At 37.4% G+C, this 22,574-nt stretch overlaps 2 protein-coding genes across 2 annotated transcripts; both read right to left on the bottom strand.

Annotated features, from left to right (window-relative positions):
- Positions 1-324: 324 nt before the first annotated feature.
- Positions 325-3,194, bottom strand: LOC140776792 (uncharacterized). Its single transcript, XM_073120648.1, has 6 exons — positions 2,749-3,194; positions 2,524-2,630; positions 1,620-1,728; positions 1,384-1,545; positions 937-1,110; positions 325-549 (listed from the first exon to the last, which is right to left on the bottom strand). The coding sequence occupies exons 1-6, from the start codon at positions 3,061-3,063 to the stop codon at positions 520-522; spliced, it is 897 nt and encodes a 298-aa protein (XP_072976749.1). The 5' UTR covers positions 3,064-3,194; the 3' UTR covers positions 325-519.
- Positions 3,195-17,962: 14,768 nt separating this feature from the next.
- LOC140776123 (two-component response regulator ORR3-like) lies at positions 17,963-20,618 on the bottom strand. The gene is made up of 5 exons (XM_073119706.1): positions 20,214-20,618; positions 20,024-20,118; positions 19,848-19,925; positions 19,637-19,707; positions 17,963-18,589 (listed from the first exon to the last, which is right to left on the bottom strand). The coding sequence occupies exons 1-5, from the start codon at positions 20,314-20,316 to the stop codon at positions 18,268-18,270; spliced, it is 669 nt and encodes a 222-aa protein (XP_072975807.1). The 5' UTR covers positions 20,317-20,618; the 3' UTR covers positions 17,963-18,267.
- Between the last annotated feature and the right edge of the window lie 1,956 nt (positions 20,619-22,574).

The following is a 22,574-nucleotide window of genomic DNA, read 5'->3' as shown; positions in this document are numbered from 1 at the left end:
TCTAATAAAACCTGAATACAAATAGAGATACGAGTCGAATATAATTTTTCGAATACGAATACAAATATTAGATTTCTATTATGGACATATTTTTTAAAATAATTTATAATTTTTAGTTTGCTTATTTGATAGTAAATAATAAAATTGCTACTAATACCAGATTACCTCAGAATGTATTGAATAATGACATTGGTACACACAAGAAGGTAGTGAATGTAAGTAAAATATAATGGATGCTAGTGTGAGTTAGTTATACGACATTGGTAGGTATAGTTCGTATGAAGTCCTACCGCATTATCCAACATTCCCAAGTACTCATTGTAATTTAGCTTAAAAGTGCTGCAAATTAGTTAAGATCACAATGTCTTGATACACCTCTCTTCTTCCCTATTAATACTGCAACTTTTGCACCAGATATCTACACAAGTAACTCAGACATGATACTTGAGAAGAAGATGGACCTCTATATACACACCCAAAACGCCTCCAGTTAGCTCGTTGGTGACAGCAGCAAGACCATTAAACCTGGACACCAATCCTTTCAGCAACCTGAATAAGTAATACAACAAATAGTCAGATAACGAGGCAGTCAAGACTATAAGAAACACTAACACCCCCAGACTAATGCAGTAAGCCAAATCTGTATATCTGTTCTCCACCATTATCAGTCTTATTTTACTTATTCAACCCAACCATAAGCTACTATGTAATTTTCAAAGAACATTTGCGCGCGCGAGCAAGTTGCTAAACTGCATAAATCTGCAACCAGCTTTCGTTAAAAGACAAATGGATTAGGGCTAGTACTTCTCTTTTAGAACAACCCTCAACTGAATATGTGGTTTTGTATGCAGGTCTCAGTCCCTTCTATTTTAGTTAATAAGTTAGCAAATAGTAAGTTGGAACACTTTATGTTTGCTTAAAATTAATGTGTGGTACCTCCTTGAAAGAGTATACATCACTGCCCCAAAGCCATGCATCACAACCTGCATCTCTAGCTCCCCACAAATCATTCCTTCGATCATCACCTACATGCACGGCTTCTTCAGGTTTAACACCCAAAAGTTCACATGCCTTGAGAAATATCGTTGGGTTTGGTTTTTCTGCTGCCACCTGCCAAAACGTAACTCCTATTTAGCAAGATCATTGCATCAAAAGTCTAATGATGAAATCTAACCGGGTCGATCATGATTGAAATTTATAACAAAGAACAGAAAAAAATATTCAAACACCAGTAATATAGACCATTTATGTTCACTTCCATCTGTAGATCTCATCTCTTCGTTGTAATAGTAATCCACTGCATATTGAACTAGTATACTTTGGACAAAAATTAACAGAAAGAAAAAGAAGAAAATATAGAATGCGTTATTGTAAGTCACACACCTCAGCTGACACTGCAACTGCATCAAACCAGTGGTTACATTTTAGGGCCTGTAGAACAGGCCGTAAGCGGGTATCAAAGTTAGAGACTACAGCTGTTTTGACACCAGACTTTCTCAAAGCTCTGAAAACATTTTCAGCATCAGGATCACAGAGGAGCCAAGCCTAGCAAATATAAATATTACCATCAGGTCTCAACTGACAAGATACAGGGTCCCAAGTAATAACTTTCACCTCACCTTCTCAGTCATATAGTATTGATATAGCTCTTCAAAGTATTGTGAATCCGAGCAGCCTGTAGATGAACTAACTATATATTGCCAAAAGGGTCTTCCATCTGCTACATACCTGGAGACAGTCACATACATATGAAGAAAGATAAATTAATGCCAAAGTAAGGTTAAAAGTACACCCCAAGGAATACAAATTGTGATATGGACAAACTTGTAACCAGAAAATGTTCGCAATAATTTTTGTTTGGATTTCTTAACATAATTGTGTTCTATTATTTTCTTGATAAATCTGTTATTGCATAGGCATACTGTAGAAGTTTTCATATTTTGATTCTCATCCTTCATATTTAGTTCCTTTTTAGGAGATCATCAATAGAGAATAGGTCCTATTGATAAGTTTTTTAAAGTGTATTCAGATTCCGAGCTGTCCAATGTTAACCTCATTGATTGCATGCTATTGTATCTTTTATACTCATCCAAAAAAAAGAGAAAGAAGACTATTTATCAAAATCAATCTGAAACCCACATAGGAAACTAATATCAAAAACCAACTGAAATGTTTTGTTTTTTAACAGTAGCCGAAACTGAAACCAACTTCGAATCATGGTTTTAGCTCTACTACAACAAGGCACCATAAAGGTTATCTTCCAATCTCATATAACTATGCCTTTTGTTATTTAAACAAAGGCACCAAATAACAGACCCAACAAAGAGATTCCACTAAAATCCACACTGCTCATGCCATTGAGTTCTACACATCCTTTTATAATTTGTCCACAACTTTTCAAAATAACACAATATGAACTCTTGAAAATAAGATCCCCAAAGTTAAAAAAAAATCGTTGGAGCTCTCAAATGCAGAGTAAAACCACTCATCTAAAATAAGGAAAAAAGGAGTGGAAGAACAGACCTCAGGCGCGATCTTCCCCAGGGCTGCTCGTAGGCCCAGCGATACCGATTCAAAATCTCATCTTCCGAGTACTCCACCCCGTACTTCTCCCCAATCTGCCTATAGATCTGAACCAAAAAAGAAAGAAAGAAAGAAAGAAATAGCAGCAAACACAACAAATCAATACCAGATCGAGAAACGTCACAACAAATGTAATTAATAGTTACAGAAACCAAGAAAGGAAACCTGAGCCATCGGCTGCGCCGGCACGAGCAGCGTTCCAACGGCATCAACGAGGAGAGCCTTGTGGGTGATATCTCCGTAAATGGACCTCCGGTACTCCTCGTACTCCCTCGCCGCCGTCAATTCCCACCGGGCTCCGCCGCCGGGCCCACTGGTCGGGATCCGCCGTAGACCACCCCCAACGTCCGCCGTCGCCGCTGACGTGGACGACCACCGCCGGGAGCACCTAGAAGGAGAAGAGAGAAGCGGCGCGGTGAGCGGACCCTCCCGGAGGAGCGTGTTTGCCACCGCAAGAGCGCCCCGTGGGATTCTCGACATCGCGCTTCTCACCGCCACCGCTGCCACGTGTCCCGATCGCCGTGTAACGCCGCTTCTGTCTCATGAGAGATCGGTCTCCGCTCCAAGCTTTGTGTGTCGCACAGCAGAGAGTGTGTGCATTCTCTGCCCTCTGGGTGTTTATATATAGTATTATATATTAATATATATAATATGAGATGATATGTTCTTTTCTTTATAAATCGGTGAATATATATAAATAAATAAATAAATAAAACCGTGCTAGATGATCCCAAGATCGACCGATCCCGAGTCAGATTGAGCATAATCAATCCCGATCAGAACAATTTCAGTTTAGTTTTGACCAGTTTTGGCTAGTATTAAGTCGATCTATCTCAATCTTATCGGTTGAAAACAACAATATCGATTGAAATTAAATTTTCTTAAGATTTAGGTTTAATATGAAATTTATCTAACCTAGAAGGCATTAATAATTGATGTCATCCTCTGCTTTTTTTTACTCTCTATCTCTCACACATACTCTATTCTTACCCTCACGTTTCACCGTGTTTATTTGGCGGTCATTCTGATGAGCTCCCTTTAGTTAGTCCATACATTGGTTAACTCTGATAAATTTCTTTTCACATTTTTTTTCCCTTCTTTATAACTTTTTAACTTCTCTTTTCGTACTGCTATAGAACTATAATGATGTCTCTTTATATTATTTTACAGTAATAAATTTGACTAATTCAAGCTAAAATTCATTAGAGTTTTAAGTAATAATTTTCTTTTAAGTTTTAAAGTTTATATGTAACTATTTTTTATTTCATCTTTTTTAGTTATTTTTTTATATAAATTTTTAGAAATTTTTTATATTTTAAATAATATTTAAATTTTGATAAAATTAAAAATAGTTTGATCTGATATAAGCAATTAATACAATCGATACGTATCATTTATTCTAACGGCCGATCTCAATTCCCTTACAGAATTTTATAACTTGGATTGGTTGTTAACTTACCCAGATTTAACCACCAATTAATTTCACTCTCTATATCCCCAAATTCAAAGGAGTCTCTCGTCACACTCAATTTAAATAATATTTAAATTTTGATAAAATTAAAAATAATTTGATCTGATAAAAGTAATCGATATAATTGCTTCATAACAACGACCGATCTCAATTCCAATACCGAATTTTATAACCTTAGACTGGTTGTTAACTTACCGGGATTTAACCACCAATTAATTTCACTCTCCATATCCCCAAATTCAAAGTAGTCTCTCGCTACACTCAATTTATTATAGTGAGAAATTGGGAGTTTGACTTAATTTCCTCTGTGGAAGTCTAAGACTACATAAATTCCCAATAAATCCCTACTATCTGTGGAGGTGTTACCACTTTGATCTGTATGTCACCAGTTAGGCACTGCTCTTTTGTGGTAGTTGAGAGTCTTATTACTTTTGACTACTCTGTTGCATAAACAAATTAGCACATAATGTACTAAAACTTTATTTTGTATTCTTAATTCTATAAATAAAAAATCCATTCATATAGTTGTCTAATCTACTTGATACATAAGTTGAATAAATGAGCAAATTCTCCTAAGAGATGAGCCACAACAATTCTCACATATAATAAATCACTCCTATGCCTAGGGTGAGATTTGAACTCTTTCGTAGTGAGATAAAAGGCATTAATTAGTTATTCATAATGACTCTTTGAATCGTAAAAAATACCTCGTTTGATTCTTTCGATTAAAGAGTCATTATGTATCAAAAAAAAAATTGAAGTGTTATTTTGTATCCAAAAAAAGGTTCAGGGGTTTATTATAGAAAATGATGATAGTTCAGCATCAAACATTTGGATTAAATTGGTCTTATCATATTCATTTTCTATGTTCACACATCTTGTATTAATAGAAAGTTAGGAGAATGAATTAGAAAAGTTATGTTCTAAAAAGTATTATGACTTTCTAGTGTTTGGTATAATTGGAATATTGTGATAAGATGAGTTATGGAGTGTTATCATTGTCATAATGTGTGACTTTATCCACTTAAGGGAATGAATAGAAGAATATATATATTATTCTATTAGCTTAAGGGCATGCACATTCTAAAATGTTCTCTACATAAATAGATCATAACAAAATACCTTGGCATTAAGCCCTACATGGGTTTTGGATTTGGTCCATTGCAGTTGGAAAGGTAATCTCCTACAAGTATTTATATACATAATTCACTTATTTGTTTAAAGTTGAACTTGTTTTTCTCTATAAAGAGAGGAGATATATATCTAAATTAGTTCAAAGATGGTGTTAGAGTAAGCAATGTAGTAGTTTTAGCAAATTAAATTGCATCATAAATCACTATAATTTATGAAAAAAATGAAAAAAATATCATGATTAATAAAAATAAACAACGTGCCGATTAGATAAATAGTGAATATATATATATACAAAGCGAAAGATTGAATTCTTTGGAGAGGTGTAACCTTCAACTACACTGCAGCTATATCCATAACGTTACTATCCGATTCAAATGGAGAATATATATAATTGAACTTGTGTTAAATAGCTCAGCCACGTAAGAGGCAATTTAGAAGCACAAAAATTCCACTAATAAGCCGAACTCGTGGAGCAGTGGGGCCTAAGTTCATTGATATCCACTCATATACAAGGCCAAAAACAAACTAGTAGCAAAGGAGGAGAGATTAAACTAGTGGCCTCAAAGCATAGTAGAAGAAGAAAGAGAGAAGAAAGAAAGAAGAAGATGTGCATGGGGTTCCATGAGCTCCTTCGTTTTCTCCTTTGTGGATTATTCTATGGCTATGGATGTGTCTTGAATTGGGCCCAGTACTTATCCCTTGGATACCTTGTGATATACTACAACTCAAGCGTCACAATACTGCAAAGAATCAAAGGACTTGAGATGGTGATGTTGGATAGTGAGCCATATGCTGTTGGACGTTTGGGATATATATATGCATATATATGCAAAGCATCAACTTTATTCATGTGTGAATCTTGTGGTGGTTGAGATCTCTGTTGGTGTCTGTCCTTTTAACAAAGTTTCTCCTATCCATGTAGTGTTGTGCTTTAATTGGATGCTGGAGTGAAGTTTTCTCACTATCATTTAGGGTGACTGTTTTAACCTTTGAATGGCTAGCTGATTAATTAGGGTGGCAATTATTGACATGTAAAGGTTTGGATTTAGGATATATAATCGGATTCGGGTGATAACTAACCCGATATATCTAACCCGATTATTAAACAGATTTACTTACAACTTTAATAACTTATTGTTGACTTGAATAATTTGTTTATGATCGAAATACCTCGTGCACATATTTCTGATTAAACAGTTTATTAGATAATAAGTGATTTATGTTCATATTTAATATTCCCGCTATTTATATCTGATAAATAGGTCGTAATCATTTTGGCAATTTAGTATGAGTGATGAATTATTAGTTCGCAGATTTTCTACCGGAACACTATCGTATGATTTGAGCTAATTATTTCTTGAAATGGTTCGCGGGCAAGGTCATCTATAATGTTTATCTAGTCTATAATTAGCCATCGGACATGTAATTTAGTAAAAACTAGATAAAAATTTACTTAAAGAACTAAATTTAATAACTAATCTTAAAATTTTTATACAAAAAAAAAATCATCTTAGGGTTTCTGATCTGGAAAAGAAAAAAGAAAAAAAAGACTATAAGAGAGGTACTAAGACCAAATATAATCAGGCCCAAGGCCCAGATATAATATCCAAGGGCTGCTACCTAAGAATGAGAAATGGGGAGAAAGAAAAACTGAAATTAAAGGAAATTCTCAAAGAACAGCCTTCATTTTCTAACATTCCCTCCTGAGGATTTTATAAGTCAATCTTTATATATATATATATATATATATATGATTTTCATATGATATCTTGAATTAGCTAACTCCAATCATTTTTAAATGAAAAGATATCAACCAAGTAATATTCTATTAAAATATTAAAAAATAAATTTTAATATTTTTAAAAGAACTTTCGCGGGATCAAATAGGGTCGAGGAGATTTTTAATTTTTAATTTGGTAAGCTAAGCTAATGTTGGATATGGCTAAAGAAAAAAGGGGCGAGTCAGATTATAAAATTTGTAAGCATATTTTAGTAATTTAATCAATAAAATTAAATAAAATACTAAGGTGAATAGCAGTTAGCCAAAATAATGCAATACACATACTATAGGGAAGAACAAAATTTCTAAAATCATACTGAATTGAAAAAGGCCGTCGAAAAAATCTAGCTGGCGCAGCTCTCGATCAAGCTCGACACAAAAATAAGTCGAGCTAAGCTTGATTTTGAAGTTTAGGCTTAAAATTAAATTCGAGCCGTGTTGGATCTCGAGCCAGATCAAGAGATATATATATATATATATATAAAGTTTGATTTTAACCTAATTTAATTTAAATTTGTTTAGCTTGAAAATAACTTAAATTAATAAGATTTGAAATTGCTATTTGAGTAGGTTTTTTAAGCTCAAGCTCAGTTTGAATTCAAAATAGACTCAAATTAAAATAATTTAAATTTAAATTTGATTATAAATCTAAGCTCAAAATTAATTTTAATTCAAACTTGATTAGACCCACTCGATCAAACTCGGTCCTTTACATCCCTAGAATTGAATTGGTCCCATTATTATGTTTAGACTGATGTTGGATTCGCTTTCATTTAGAACTTTTTATTGATGTATTCAAAAGTAGGGACATCCTGGAGGTCAAAGTAGTCTTCTTGACTTAGCCTACAGGTCCCCTTTAATTTTGTGTCAGCTTTTGCAAGGGCAAAGGTGCCAAAGGGCCTTGAACTGAAATCAATTTGCGTTAGTAAAAGAGGACGTCGCAGCAATGGGGAGTCCTACGGAGGGCCATGAACAAAATATATTGGAGATGATGTCTTCTGCAATTAAGGTCTCGCAGCATTGGTGGATGGATTTGGGACAAACTTAACATGGATAAACTTATCCACCAAAATTATCTTGTTGAATAAACCTGGATTTTTTTTGTTCGTTTTTAAATGAGAAGTCCCTACATTGATAGTTCAGTAAAAATAGTAATATGGTACAATTTGATATGCGGAATGTAAATGGGAATAGTGTGTCAGTCCTTAAACAAATCCTACTGTTGGTGTATAGACCAACCAATAGATAACCAAGAAGGTATTAAGAGCAGTACAAATCTCAAACATTTGAGCACCGGAATAAAGGAAGTGGGACAATAGCTCTGGTGACAAACCTCTTGCTTGGCCAACTATGGCCGCTACAAATGGAAGCATCAAGGAGCCGGAGGAACATAGACAAAGACAAATTAGCGTCCTATGGCTCGGTCAACACCACAGTAGAACTGATGAATACAAACCTGCAACACATAAACTACAAAACCTAAAGGAAATAAAAGTTAAGAGAGTAGGATAGGATATAGCCAAGATCAAAGCAACTCAACTTACAACATCTCAAAGAATCACAAAATCCTAACCAACAAACTAAGGAAGGTTTTGAAAAAAAAATAAAGGCATCCACAATACCCTAAAGCAACGCCAAGTAATTGGTTGGGTGGCTACGAGGGAAACTAGGTTGCTATAGGGTCATGGCAAAGGTGGCGGAACCAAAACTGAGGAGAAGGGAGGGGGCTTGTGTATTAAAAGTCAGGCAACTACTGCGTTGGAATGAGGGAGCCTCATAGGGCAGGGACAAGGAACAGAGAGGAGAGATTAGTGCTATGGTCGACAGCCAAGCGACGAGAGGGAAGAGATAGTAGTGGGAGACCATGACAAAGATCGATGGAGGAGAAATAGGAATGCAATTAGGGAGAGTGAGATAGAATAGGCAGTGGGGAAGGCATAATAGGAGAGGGGATGGCAACGTCTGTGATGATTGAGAATAGCTCCATTGGAAAGAAGAAAAGAAAGGGAAGGAGTGAAACGAAGGGAGGGAGAAGACCTCTTGATATACTTAGTTAAGATCTTTTCTTATTGCGTTAGTTGTTTATTTTTATTAAAATAAAATTTCTGTAGGTCGCGTTAGAATGCAGGAGGAGTCGCGTTCGAATGCCTGCATCGTGTTCGCACATACAGAGATGGAGCTTTTGGTGCGTTCGAACGCGATTAGCGAGAATCCTTTAGAATTAGGGTTACATATTGTTATAAGACTTATTGACTAGCCTTTATAAATATGTGGATAGTAGCCAACTTCATAATGCTATTGGATTATTAATTTCTTTCCTTTTATCTTCTCTCTAGACTCTCTCCCTCCTCCCTCTTCACCATCCTTTCACCTCTATCGTTGGCAAGGTTTCTTCTAACTTTTAATCTCCCTTGACTATTGAGCCACCCCTCTTCTTTGGAATCTCGACCACTTCGTTCCCTTCATCTATATTCCTTAATCACATCCACCATCCACCTTCATCTCCATACCTATCCATAACCCTAACATCCACTCCACCCATCACCACCACCATCACCCACGTTATTCCATATTTTTATACCTACTACAGTGTGAATCTATGAAGGGCGTAAATACAAAAGTTGTAGATCAAGAAGTTACAAATCTAACCCAATTAATTTCATAATTTTCTAACTACCGGAGAATATCTAACAAATATTTTTCTACTATTGTGCAGACTGATTCCTATAATACATTCAGATCTTGAAAGAATTATTGCGTAATCTATCTTTGGTACAAGAACCCATCAATTTGGTATCAGAGCAAGCGAACCTCAGACCTCAATTAATAGTTAAAACAAGAAAGATGATATCAACGAGGAGACCTATGGAGAGCACACCGATAAGGGAAGACTCAATCCACGATGACCCTAACCGTGAGACCGATTCCTTTAGAGTGACCACAGTAAGACTGAGTCAACCAACGTCCATGAGTGCGAATATGGATGAACTTAAGGGCATGTTCCAAATATTGTTGCATAGAGTTGATACAATGCAAAAGAATCACAATGAATTCAAGGAATATGTCGTGAACCGATTGAGTTTGTCATCTCCTCAACGACAATCGGAGTTTCAAGGACTTGCGGTGGGACCTCATCGAACCAATACCCCACAAATCCAGGTGCGTCATATGAGTGTCAACGATCCCCTCTTACTTATGCCTACACATCATCCCCCACCACTGTTATAAAACTCAAGACCGGCGGTTGTGGAACCCGAGAAGCATGCGGCACCGGTGCGCTTCATCGATGAGGAGGATTGGCACTTTGAGATAAGGTTGATCTCTATAGAGATGGTGATGGACGTGCTCGAGGATTTAGAGAAGGTGATCAACATGCCCAAAGGTTTAGACCTGCACCACAGATCTTTTGCAAACCCGACAATGCTATTCAGGAGAGAACCGCATGCTTGAACTTTTCTAAATTCCAAGGCGGTGATCCAATGGATTGGGTGTTTCAAGTTGAATAATATTTTGATTGTCAAGGTACATCGAAAGATGCAAATGTCCAGATGGCAATCTTTCACCTCCAAGGAATGACAATGCATTAGTATAGATCGGTTATTCGTGGTGGTGGATTTACCGGATGGGCTGATTTTTGTAGGAGGATTATACGCAGATTTGGGACAATGACATATAAAAATTTTTCTACCACATTAAGCAAGATGGTTCAGAGGATGACCGTATTGGAGTACCAAGTTGAGTTTGAACGAGTTAATAGTCATTGTGAGCCACCTTGGCCCAAACAGATATTGATGAGCATATTTATTTCAAGGCTGCGGGATGAGATACAGGCGAATGTGATATAGTTAGTTAGGATCTTTTCTTATTGCATGAGATGTTTATTTTTATTAAAATAAAATTCCTGTAGGTCGCATTCGATCGCAGAAGGGGTCACGTTCGAACGCCCTTACGAACGCCTGCATCAAGTTCGCAAATACAGAGAACGCATATTATGTGTTTGAACGCGGTCGGGCGAGTTCGAACGCTCGTGTTTGAACGCTTGCATCACATTCGCACATACAAAGATGGAGTTTTTGGGTGCGTCCAAACGCGATCGACGAGAATCCTCTAGAATTAGGGTTTCATATTATTTTAGGACTTGTTGGCTAGCCTCTATAAATATGTGGATGGCAGCCAACTTCATTATGCAATTGGATTATTGATTTCTTGCCTTCTATCTTCTCTCTAGACTCTCTTCCTTCTCCCTCCTCCCTCTTCACCATCGTTCCACCTCTACCATTGGCAAGGTTTCTTCTAACTTCTAATCTCCCTCGACTATCGAGTCACCCCTCTTCTTTAGGATCTCGACCACTTCGTTCCCTTCGTCTATATCCCTTAATCATATCCACCATCCACCTTCACTTCCATACCCATCCATAACCCCAACATCCACTCCATCCGTCAGCACCACCATCACCCATGTTATTCCATATTTTTGTCCCTGCTACAGTTCGAATCTGTGAAGGGCATAAATACAAAAGTTGTAGATCAAGAAGTTGTAGATCAAAACCAATTAGTTTCATAATTTTCTAAGTACCGACGAATATTTTCCCACGGTTGCGTGGACTGATTTATATAATATATTCAGATCTTGAAGAAATCATTGTGTATCCTATCTTTGGTACAAAAACTTATCAAGTGATATTAGAGCTTATCATTGGTATCAGAGCTTATCAGGATATTCGTGCTCTTTGTCCTACTACTCTTAAGGAGGCTTTTGAGAAGGCCATAAGGATGGAGCAAAAATATAAGGCTCTAAAGATGGCAGCGAAAACCAATTAGGGCAATCGAGATGGACAGTTTGCACCTAGAACGCCGACTAAAAATTCTACGGTTTGAAAAACAGCGGTTGCGAGCACTAGACCACGACCACCTTTGAGACCTTCTTCCGATGTCAAATGAAGCACAAGACCCCCCGTTCGAACTCTCACACCTGCCCAAGTGGAGGAGCGAAGAGCAAAGGGTCTTTGCTTTCAATGTGATGAGTGTTTTCACCCCTAGTCATCGGTGTTCTAAACCGATCGGGAGTGTGATGCTTATCGACGGTTTTGAGGAGGATGATGAGGTTGTTGATGATGGAGAGTGTCCAGAGGAGGTCCATGAGAAGGTCGTTGTGGAGGATGTAGAGGAAGATATCCAAGCTGAAATATCGATACATGCATATTCGGGTACTTCTGCGTTGAGGACATTACGAGTAGATAGACTCGTTAGAAAGCATTGTGTGCACATCTTCATCAATTCGGGGACTACACACAACTTTCTAGACAAAAGGTTAGTGAAAATATTGGGTTTGGATGCCGAACCGACCACGAGATTTGACGTTGCTATTGGAGACGACACGAAGCTTAAGGTGGAGAGCTTGTGTCGCCAGGTCAGTATACGGGTGCAAAGACACGACATCATTGTGGACTTGTATTAGTTGACACTGCGAGGAGCCAATATTGTCCTTGGTGCTCAGTGATTACAGAGTTTGGGACATGTCACGTTTGATTTCCGGAGCATATGGATGAAATTTAAACAAGGAAACAAAGATGTGCGACTTGATGGCGTTCGGTCTTCGCTGATTCCTGCGATACAGCCTATGGTGGGGCTGCCTTGTACGTATGATTTGGCCTATTTTTTGGACTGTTTGAGGAACCGCAAGAGTTGCCACCAACGAGAGCGGTAGACTATTGCATAGAGATTGTACTAGGGGTTGCACTGGTGAATGTGAGACCATATTGGTATCCACATGTGCAAAAAGAAGTTATCTCAAAGATGGTAGCTGAGATGTTGGAGCAATGTCTCATTCAACTAAGTCATAGCTCATACTCATCTCCTATGCTATTGGTGCGAAAAAAGGACGGGACATGATGTTTTTGTGTCGACTATCTGGCATTAAACGTTATTATCGTCAAGGACCGATATCCTATTCCGGTTATCGACAAGTTTGCAGGGGTGACTATATTTAGTAAACTTGACTTGAGAGCCGAGTTTCATCAAATTAGAGTTCACCCGGCGGATGTGCACAAAACTGCATTTCGGACTCCAGACGGGCATTACGAGTTTCGGGTGATGCCTTTTGGTCTCACTAATGCTCCAGCTACCTTTCAAGGCCTCATGAATGATATATTTCGGCCTCTCTTGCGAAGGTATGTCGTGATATTTTTAGACGACATTTTGGTGTATAACAGGACTGAATTGGAGCATTGGCGGCATTTGGAGGATGTGCTGAATTTATTAAAACAAAACCAATTGAAGATTAAGAAGTCCAAGTGCCTATGGGGAGTATCACAAGTGGAGTATTTAGGCCACATCATTTTAACGGATGATGTAGCGGCGGATCCTCAAAAGGTTGCATGTATGACCACTTGGCCTATTCCTACTACTACCATCGGATTGAGAGGATTTTTGGGGCTGACCGGATATTATTGCCGATTCATCACCAGATATGGCAAGATCGCTACTCCTCTCACTTCTTTGTTGAAGAAAGACTCTTTTAGATGGACGGATGGAGCCACTTCAGCCTTTGAAAAACTGAAAACAGCAATAACGACGACACCTATTCTATCTCTACCGGACTTCACCAAAGAGTTTATTATAGAATGTGATGCGTCGGGTGTTGGTATAGGAGCTGTACTAATGCAAAGAGGACGTCCCATAGCCTTTCTTAGTAAGGCTTTGTCATAAAAATCTCAGCAATTATTGATTTAGGAGAGAGAGATGTTGACAATTTTGTATGCGGTGATAAAGTGGATGCCTTATTTGATTGGCAGACGATTCATTATCCGAATCGATCAAAGGAGCTTTCCATATTTTATGGGATAGAGTATACACACTCCGGCATACCAGAGATGGGTCACAAAATTGCTGGGATATAATTATGAAATCTAATACAAGAAGAGAACTAAAATAGAGCAGCGGATGCACTATCGCACCAACCCGATACCGAGCTTGCAACCTATTCTTCTCTTACCTTTCCCTTCCTTGATGAGCTAAAGTATGCATGTACATTTGACCCAGATATTTTGAGATTGTTGTAGAAGGTGGTGGATGATCCGGAGCGCCATATAGAGTTGGAGAATCGAGGTGGTTTGCTGCTGGACCGCGGATGCATTCGTGTGCCCGCAAATGAAGAATTACAGCAGAAATTGTTGGAGCACTTCCACTAAACTTCAGAAACTGGTCATGAGGGTGTCTTGAGGACTTATAGGAGGATATCTCAGTGTTGCACGTGGCCAGGATTGAGACGGGATGTGAGGAGTTTTGTCTGTGCTTGCGAAGTTTGTCAAAGGGCTAAGGCAACCATATTGAAACCAGTCGGATTACTACAGCCTTTACATATATCGAACTTTGTTTGGGAAGACATTTCTATGGACTTCATAGAGGGTCTTCCACTGGTACATGGTTATTCCGTTATCTTTGTGGAGGTTGACAGATTGAGTAAGTATACGTACTTTTCGGTATTGTCACATTCGTTTTTAGCCAAGTTGGTGGCGGAAATTTTTGTTAGAGATGTTGTTCAATTACATGGCATGCCACGCACGATTGTCTCGGATTGTGATCGTGTATTTATGAGCGACTTTTGGACAAAATTTTTCAGATTGTAGGGAACTCGATTGAACTTCAGTTCGGCCTACCATCCACAGACGGACGGCCAAACCGAGGTGGTCAATCGAGGCACTGAGCAGTACTTAAGGTGCTTTATTAGAGATATGCCGAGACGATGGTTGGAGGTTCTTACTGTGGGTGGAGTGGTCTTATAATACTACCTACTATAGCAGCATTGGCATGACCCCATTTAAGGTGGTGTATGGACACACGGCTCCGACGTTATGCGCTTATGATCTAGTGGCATCTGTAAATCGGACGGAGGTGAACTTAGCGTTAATGGATAGAGACGCCATATTGAGGAGATTGCGTGCTCATCTTAAACTTGCTCAAAACCGCATGAAGTAAGTTTATGATCGTAGCCATAGGGAGCAGGAGTTTGACATCGGCAATTTGGTGTTTATGAGGGTGTAACCGTATCGATAGGTGACCTTACATCCGATGCGAAATCGAAAGTTAGTATATCGCTACTTTGGTCTGTTTCGGGTGTTGGAGCGTATTAGTCCGGTTGCATATCATTTGGAGCTGCCGGAGAGGTCAAGAGTGCATCCTGTCTTCCATGTTTCACTGTTGAGAGAGCACATTTGAGATAATGAGATTGTTGGATTAGTTCTATCGGAGCCATTGGAGGAGATAGAGATCATAGAGCCAGTTCGTGTACTTGCTAGGCACCGACAATAACATGGTACCAGATTATATATGGAGATTCTAGTTGAGTGGCTTGGCAAGCCATCTGATAAGGCGACATGGGAGTTAGAGACCGATATTTTGGAGCGTTTCCCCGACTTTTCACCTTGAGGGCAAGGTGGGGGAAGGGTGGTAGGCTAATATACTTAGTTAGGATCTTTTCTTATTGCATTAGTTATTTATTTTCATTAAAATAAAATTCTTGAAGATCGCATTCGAATGTAGGAGGGATCGTGTTCGAACGCCCTTGCGAACGCTTGCATTAGGTTCGCAAATATAGAGAACGCATATTGTGCGTTCAAACGCGGTTGGGCGAGTTCGAATGCCCGCATTCAAATACCTGCATCACGTTCGCACAAATAGAGATGGAGCTTTTGGTGAGTTCGAACGCGATCGGTGGAAATCCTCTAGAATTAAGGTTACATATTGTTATAGGACTTGTTGGCTAGCCTCTATAAATATGTGGATGGCAGCCAACTTCATAATGCTATTGGATTGTTGATTTTGTCTCTTATCTTCTCTCTAGACTCTCTCTCTCCTCCCTCTTCACCATCCTTTCACCTTTATCATTGGCAAGGTTTCTTCTAACTTCTAATCTCCCTCGACTATCGAGCCACCCCTCTTCTTTGGAATCTCGACCATTTCAATCTCTTCGTCTATATCCCTTAATCACATCCACCATCCACCTTCATCTCCATACCCATCCATAACCCTAACATTCACTCCACCCGTCACCACCACCATCACCCACGTTATTTCATATTTTTGTCTCTTCTATAGTGTGAATCTGTGAAGGGTATAAATACAAAAGTTGTAGATCAGGAAGTTACAGATCTAACCCAATTAGTTTCATAATTTTCTGATTACCGAAGAATATATGACGAATATTTTCCCACAGTTATGCAGACTGATTCCTATAATATATTCAGATCTTGAAGGAATCGTTGCGTAGCCTATCTTCTATGTGTGAGTTTATTGATAAAATTATGCATTCCTTCCTTGTATCTTGCAATTGCATGAAAACTTGTTACAAATTATTTTATATACGCTTAATTTATTCCTCGGTAAGTATAAGTATGCATTGAAATGTTCATTATACATTTACATTGTTTATAGACTATTTATATAATACTCGTAGGATGTTTGCTGACCACCTCTCACTGGAAACCTATAGAGTTAGAGGAGCCAAATGTGGGTGGTGAAGAGTAGCTAATTTTACTTCCTGTCAGAGTTTATCTACTTTATTGTCTTGTTAGACTTATCACTTACAAGAATTTTTTGTTTTGAGTTTTATATTTTGGACATATATTTTTGTGGAAATATTTTACTAACATGTCATATGAAGAATCATATGAAGAACCACGTTGGATGTTTACCACGTGTATTTGGAGGTGAGTGTTTCATAGAACTTGTGTTCCGACTTTTGAACACCATCTAAAAACATTTGTATGCTCATCAAACACTCTCCTAATAGTGGTTGCATCCTTGAAGAGTTTGCAAGATTTTGTTCCTTCTTTCACAAGTCATTTAAACATTAATATAGACTGTTTGAATGCTGATACAGGTTGAACCCATTTAAAAACTACCTCAAAAATGACAAATTCTAATTTGTTGACTTAATTTTCTTCACTCCAACATCTAAATTATTGCATTTCTTTATCATATAGAAATGTATTGAATGTGTTTTGTATCAACGGATTTATCATCTAGTACAAAATCACCAATAAAAAGCGTAAATGAGTGTCTATTGTGTAGACCTAATTACCTAAAGCCTGATTGTTTTAGATGTCAAATAAGCCCAACTTTATTATAGTATAGTGAGGTCTATACTAGTTTATTATCTAAACAATAGTTTGTCTCAATATTTATATTTAGCAATAAAAATTTAAGTATTATTTATACCCTTAAAAAAAAGACAATACTTCAATTAACTATTCGTTTAATTCTTTTCTCCCACTCTTTTTTTTCTCTCCTTTTATTATCCATCCGCCGTAAAGGATATATACTTTGGTTATTATCAATATATATTCTAAGTTTATTACTTCTTTATGTCTCATCAAATATAATTGTTATTACTATGCTATGCTGGCTTATAATCAAACACTATAGTAGCCTAAACCTATTTAAAATTTCCTATTCAAATATACGAAATGAGCATAGCTATACTAGTTTAGGAGTTATTCCATGTCCAAATGCTACCTTAGAATTTGACCATTTGTTTCTGCCAAAACATGGAAGGCAAATTATAAATTTAAGTGCAATGGTTTGCAAATAGAAAGATTCTGATCATCCCTGGAATATTGAGGACAAGATAAGATTGTACATAGATTCTTGGAGCAATTCTGATAGGATATCTATCAGAAATGTTTATAAGGAATATTATATAGCAGTCAGATGCAATGGATTTTTCCATATCTTTGAATTTTGACATATCAAGCACATAGTCACTTTCAATTTCATAGGAAAAGAAGAAGATATTTTTACATAATTACCAGTAAAAATATTTAAAGTGTCAATATTGCCAATATTTTCTTTAGTCATTTAATGTCACATGTTTGGAATATTCTATAAATATTCCTCAAAAAATTAACCAAATATTTGGATGACAATTACAATATTTTAAATATTGTTAGCAGCAATTGTGTAAGCATCCCCCCCTCCAGAAATTAATAAAAAGAAGAAGAAGAAGAAGAAGTCCAAATCTATTGTATTTAATATCTCAAAATCATCCCACTAATATAAACTTCTCTTTCCCTTCTCCATTATATTCCCACAATATTGATGTATATCTCCTGCCATCAGATAACAAAATCCAATACCCTAAATTAAATGCCAAAAATGTTTATAAGGTAAAAGAAAAGAAAAGAAAAGAAAAGAAAGAACGAAAAGAGAAGTGTGAATTTCTCATTTCCCTTCTCTCTTTCTCTCTCTCTCTCTCTCTCTCTCTCAAACACAGGACAAACAACACTCTGTTTTCTTTCTGTCATGCTACTGTCAAGCTGCTGCTGCTGCTACTGGAGAGTCTTGGTCTTGTCCTCTCAGGTGAAGGCCTCTCATCCATGGCTTTCCTTTTATTGCTGCCTCCACTGTTTTTCCTATCATTGTTCTTCTCCTGCTCCTGCTCCTGCTCCTGCTCCTCCTCCTCCTCCTCCTTCTCCTCTGGCTTTTGCTCCTCATCCTCATCCGCATCCTCATCCTCATCCTCCTCTTTGCTTTTACCTTTAAGCAGGTGGTGTCTGAGCCTCTTCATGTCTGCGAGCTGCACTGGTTTGTGAAAGAACTCCTCTGCTCCTCCCTCCAAGCATCTGTCATCATCAGTACACATCATGATCTGCTCCTTGTTTATAAGGAAGAGGAATAAAGGAGATCTACTAATGTGCACAAGTGGGAAAGATTTTGAGATGTTTGACCAACATATACAGAAAGGACTAGTCCTTTTCTTATTTTCTTTTTTCCTTCTCTTCCCCCAGATTCCTTTCCAGGTTTGACTACTGAAAGATATTACCTACAAGAATATTTTTCATTGCAAGAGTTTGTGCAAGATGTGAATTATCCATGCAAACATAACAACAAAATCCTAAAGTTGGTAGCCGCCAACATTCTCACTTATTCTTAGGCTCTAGATATTTTTAATATGCCTAAGAAGTGGACTTCACCTAACTAGAAGGACAAATTATTTTTTTCTCCTTTTTCCCAAGGTAGATCCAAGGACTTTTAAACAAAAGATTTGCACCAATTACTCTAGAAGCTTAAACTAGTAGAGAACTGTAATATTATTCTAATAGACTCAGACACCACTACTTTGTGAATTTATATTAGGTGTTATGGTTTTCTAGAATTATTCCCTACTTTGTGGTTTGGCATTATTGAATTTCTTTTGCATGTCACTTTAGGCATTATGTTGCAAATATCATAGCATTATGGAGATAATTGGAGTAATTAAAGGGTATAGTGTGAGGGTCCATATAAAGTAGAAGAACAAATAAACTATACACAGAATTTTCAAAAGGTTTTGGAAGGAAGTTATTCTCAGGGTTAATCACATTTGGAATCCAAAACTATTCTAATTTATCTCTCACATTCTTAATAGTAGAAATATTAGATGTCTGTTTTAGCCCTCAACAGTTTCTCTCATTTTCTCTAAAATAGGGGTAAATGATCCTAACATTATAACAAATATAGAGGAACATTTAGGAGTTTTATATATATAACTTTTAAGCGTTGTTAAGCTAACAGGAAAAGTAAAGAAATTTGAAATAATATATAATATAGCATTCGTCCTATCTTCTTTTCTTCTCTATGAATCACAACAAAGTAAATTCTATTTCAGTATCTCAGATGCAATCTCTCACCTGTTGATCATAGAGGGAGCATTCTCAGAAGACATGACCACAACTGGGATATCCTTCAGAGATGATGATTCCTGAAAGCAATAAGAAAAGATTAATCCTATTAAGTAACCACCATGATCCTAAGATCTTTACGACAGAAAGTAGAATTAGTTAATTAATCAATGCAAACATACATTAAATTTTTATTTTTATTTTTAAAGAAAAAACCCACCTTGATCTTCTTCAGCAGATCATATCCTGTCATCCCTGGCATGTAATAGTCTGTGATGATCAAATTCACCTCAATCTCCTGAGACCAGACAAAATCCATCATCTCGCAAAGCTTCCAACAGATACAAAGCTTAAAGAAAAAGAAAAGAATATATGTCTAAAATTTCGTCAAATCACCTGGTGATCAGTGGATGCAGAAGAAGGTGGGTCAGTTTGCACATCCATCAAGCCCAGCAACTCCAAAGCCTTGCTCCCAGAATCCACTGTGGTTACTGAAACAAACAAATATAAGCTGAAAGGAAATCAAACAAATGAGTTGAGTTGAGTTGAGTTGTTCTTGCAGCAGTACACCAAGGAGACTGGCTACCTTGGTAGGAGGAGGTCTTGAGGAGCCTCTCAATGAGCTTTCTATCAATGAGGCTATCATCCACAGCCAGGACGTGGAATTGGGTCTCTGCATCAACTGCCATTCTTATCTTTCTTTCAAGAGGTTGAATGAAGAGAGAGGATCAAACACTTGGTGGGTTTGATTGTATGTCTTCTTCTTTCTTTCTTTTTTTTTCTTTTCTTTTCTTTTTTTTGGGTTTTGGTTTTTCTCTTCCCTTTGCAATTGGATATAAAAACCAATCGGAAACCCAAATCCCAACTCCTCTTGGAAAGCAAGATCCGACCGGATTTTGTACCAAATCTCCTAAAAAAGATCACGATTTTTGAATTGGAGACCAAGCAAGTCCCCACAAACAAACTCGATCTCCCTCTCCCTCTCTCTCCCTCTCTCTCTCTTTCTCTTGGTGGGGTTATGAATTATATTCCTCAGACCACCCACTTACCATGATCCAATGCCAGGCGGGTCTTTGAGATTGGGGGAGGGACACGATCAAGGGTGTCTGATGGTGGTGGCCCACCCAATCCATCCCCCTAGATCCGCTGACGTCACCCGTGCTTCTACGGTATCTTTCCTCTACAGCAACTGAGGTGTGGGTAGGGGGGAGCAATTCCATGTGATCATCTTCAGATTTGCCTCCCATTCTTATCACCACTCTATCTCTCTCTAACATCTCTATCCCTTCTAGATATACCCATCAATGTCTTTCTTTTCTTTTCTTTTCTTTCTTTTTTTCCCCTTTCTTGATTTGGAGGCTATTAGGGGCCAAAAGAATCCGGAATAGATCGTATGGGCAGCAACTTGCTGTAACTTCCATGCTTAACACTTGGGGAGGCCCAAAAGGTGCAATGTACCGCGTGCTGCCATGGGGGAGAGAAAGACACGACCTTACTGGATGTTCTTAAACTTGGTCAAAGTTTAGTTTATGAAGGAAGATTTGGGCTGAAAGGAAGAGGAGTTTTAAGAGCCTTTTTTTTCTTAAATTTTTTTTACCAAAAAAAAAAAAAAAAGTAAGATCTTATAGATTAATGGTTAATTTGCGGACCAATATTTGTACAAGTTCACAACGGTAACATAAGTCGCTTCAATATTTGCCGAACAATCAGCAGTCTTATTAGTTTCGCTATAAATATGGTTAACTTTGTGATTTTAATAATTGCTAATTAAGTGTTCAATGTCTTCAATAACTGATTCAATAGCCCACAGAGGACTTTATTCAACCCTACGAATTTTAATCAATCGGAGTGAGTAAGATTCTAGCCAAATACTAGAAAAGCCACGATCCTGATTACTTAAAAGAGCCTCCTCCCTACTGCTTTTGCCAATAAAGCACATTTGTAGGGGGCCACACTCGTATGAGTGTAATCGAGCTGGCTTAAATTGAAAATAATTTCAAATAAATTTGTGATTAAGTTTGAATTGAAATTATTTTAATTCGAGCATATTTTAAGCTAATTTTAAGCTCGAGTTAAATGAGCAGATCAATAATTAATTTCAAGTCTTAATCAATTCAAAAAAATTTCGAGCTTGATCAAGCTTAAAATAAGACCTAGTTCAAAATATATACTAATAGAAATATCCATGTATTTTAAAAAGAAATGATATTGGCAGAATTTAGAAATTAACTCTACAAGATTGGAGTACACAATAATCCACTTAAATAAATTTTAGAATATAAGTATAGTATAGTATAGAAAGTATTACTCATATTATATATATATATATATATATATATATATATATATATATATATATATATATATAATTATTTCGAGCATTATCGAGCCTACTTAATTGAGGCTCAGCTCATTCTCAAGCTGAGCTTTGTCTAGCCTTATTGAGCCAAGCTCAAGCTGACTTGATTATTTTGACAGCCCTCATGCCTGGTACCTATAAGGAAGTATTAGCATTAGACTATCACACAATAAAGCCCACTCCCCCTTCTTATGACTATCCATAAAGGATCCATCGATATTTGTCTTGATCTAACCAAATAGTAGAGGTTGGAGGTTCCCAGCAGATTGTCACAGAGGTGGGTGTGGGCTTAAGATGGCCGACAGAAGTTGTTCAAGATATTCATTTGCTAATGCTAAATTTGGAGTCCAAACCTTATCATCTTCTCGAAAGTTGTCAAAATGTATCTGATTCCTAAATTTCCAAATATGCCAAAGTAAGCCAAACAAGTCCTCAGCCAGGCTTTGTCTTTTGCTATCAGCTCCTCACCCTCCACTAGCCACAGACCATACAACCATCTATCACCAAAACTAAGGTTGATCGCCAAGAGGTCCCTTAAAAAAATTCAAAAGATTGGTAGCAACTCTACGATGGGCAAATAAATGGTAA

Source organism: Typha angustifolia, chromosome 14 (genome assembly GCF_048772165.1).
Source record: "Typha angustifolia cultivar Huaian chromosome 14, ASM4877216v1, whole genome shotgun sequence".
NCBI classification, from domain to species: domain Eukaryota; kingdom Viridiplantae; phylum Streptophyta; class Magnoliopsida; order Poales; family Typhaceae; genus Typha; species Typha angustifolia.
This window is presented reverse-complemented; position numbering and strand designations above follow the sequence as displayed.

What these genes read in the sequence shown, in the direction of transcription:
- LOC140776792 (XM_073120648.1), bottom strand. Translation starts at nt 3,063, where the DNA reads ATGTCGAGAATCCCACGGGGCGCTCTTGCGGTGGCAAACACGCTCCTC. An exon ending in TGGGGAAGATCGCGCCTGAG is followed by an intron (nt 1,729 to 2,523) that starts GTCTGTTCTTCC and finishes GACTGTCTCCAG; the next exon opens with GTATGTAGCAGATGGAAGAC. An exon ending in AATACTATATGACTGAGAAG is followed by an intron (nt 1,546 to 1,619) that starts GTGAGGTGAAAG and finishes TATATTTGCTAG; the next exon opens with GCTTGGCTCCTCTGTGATCC.
- LOC140776123 (XM_073119706.1), bottom strand. Translation starts at nt 20,316, where the DNA reads ATGGCAGTTGATGCAGAGACCCAATTCCACGTCCTGGCTGTGGATGAT. An exon ending in CAAGACCTCCTCCTACCAAG is followed by an intron (nt 20,119 to 20,213) that starts GTAGCCAGTCTC and finishes TGTTTGTTTCAG; the next exon opens with TAACCACAGTGGATTCTGGG. An exon ending in GCTCCCTCTATGATCAACAG is followed by an intron (nt 18,590 to 19,636) that starts GTGAGAGATTGC and finishes TGATGATGACAG; the next exon opens with ATGCTTGGAGGGAGGAGCAG.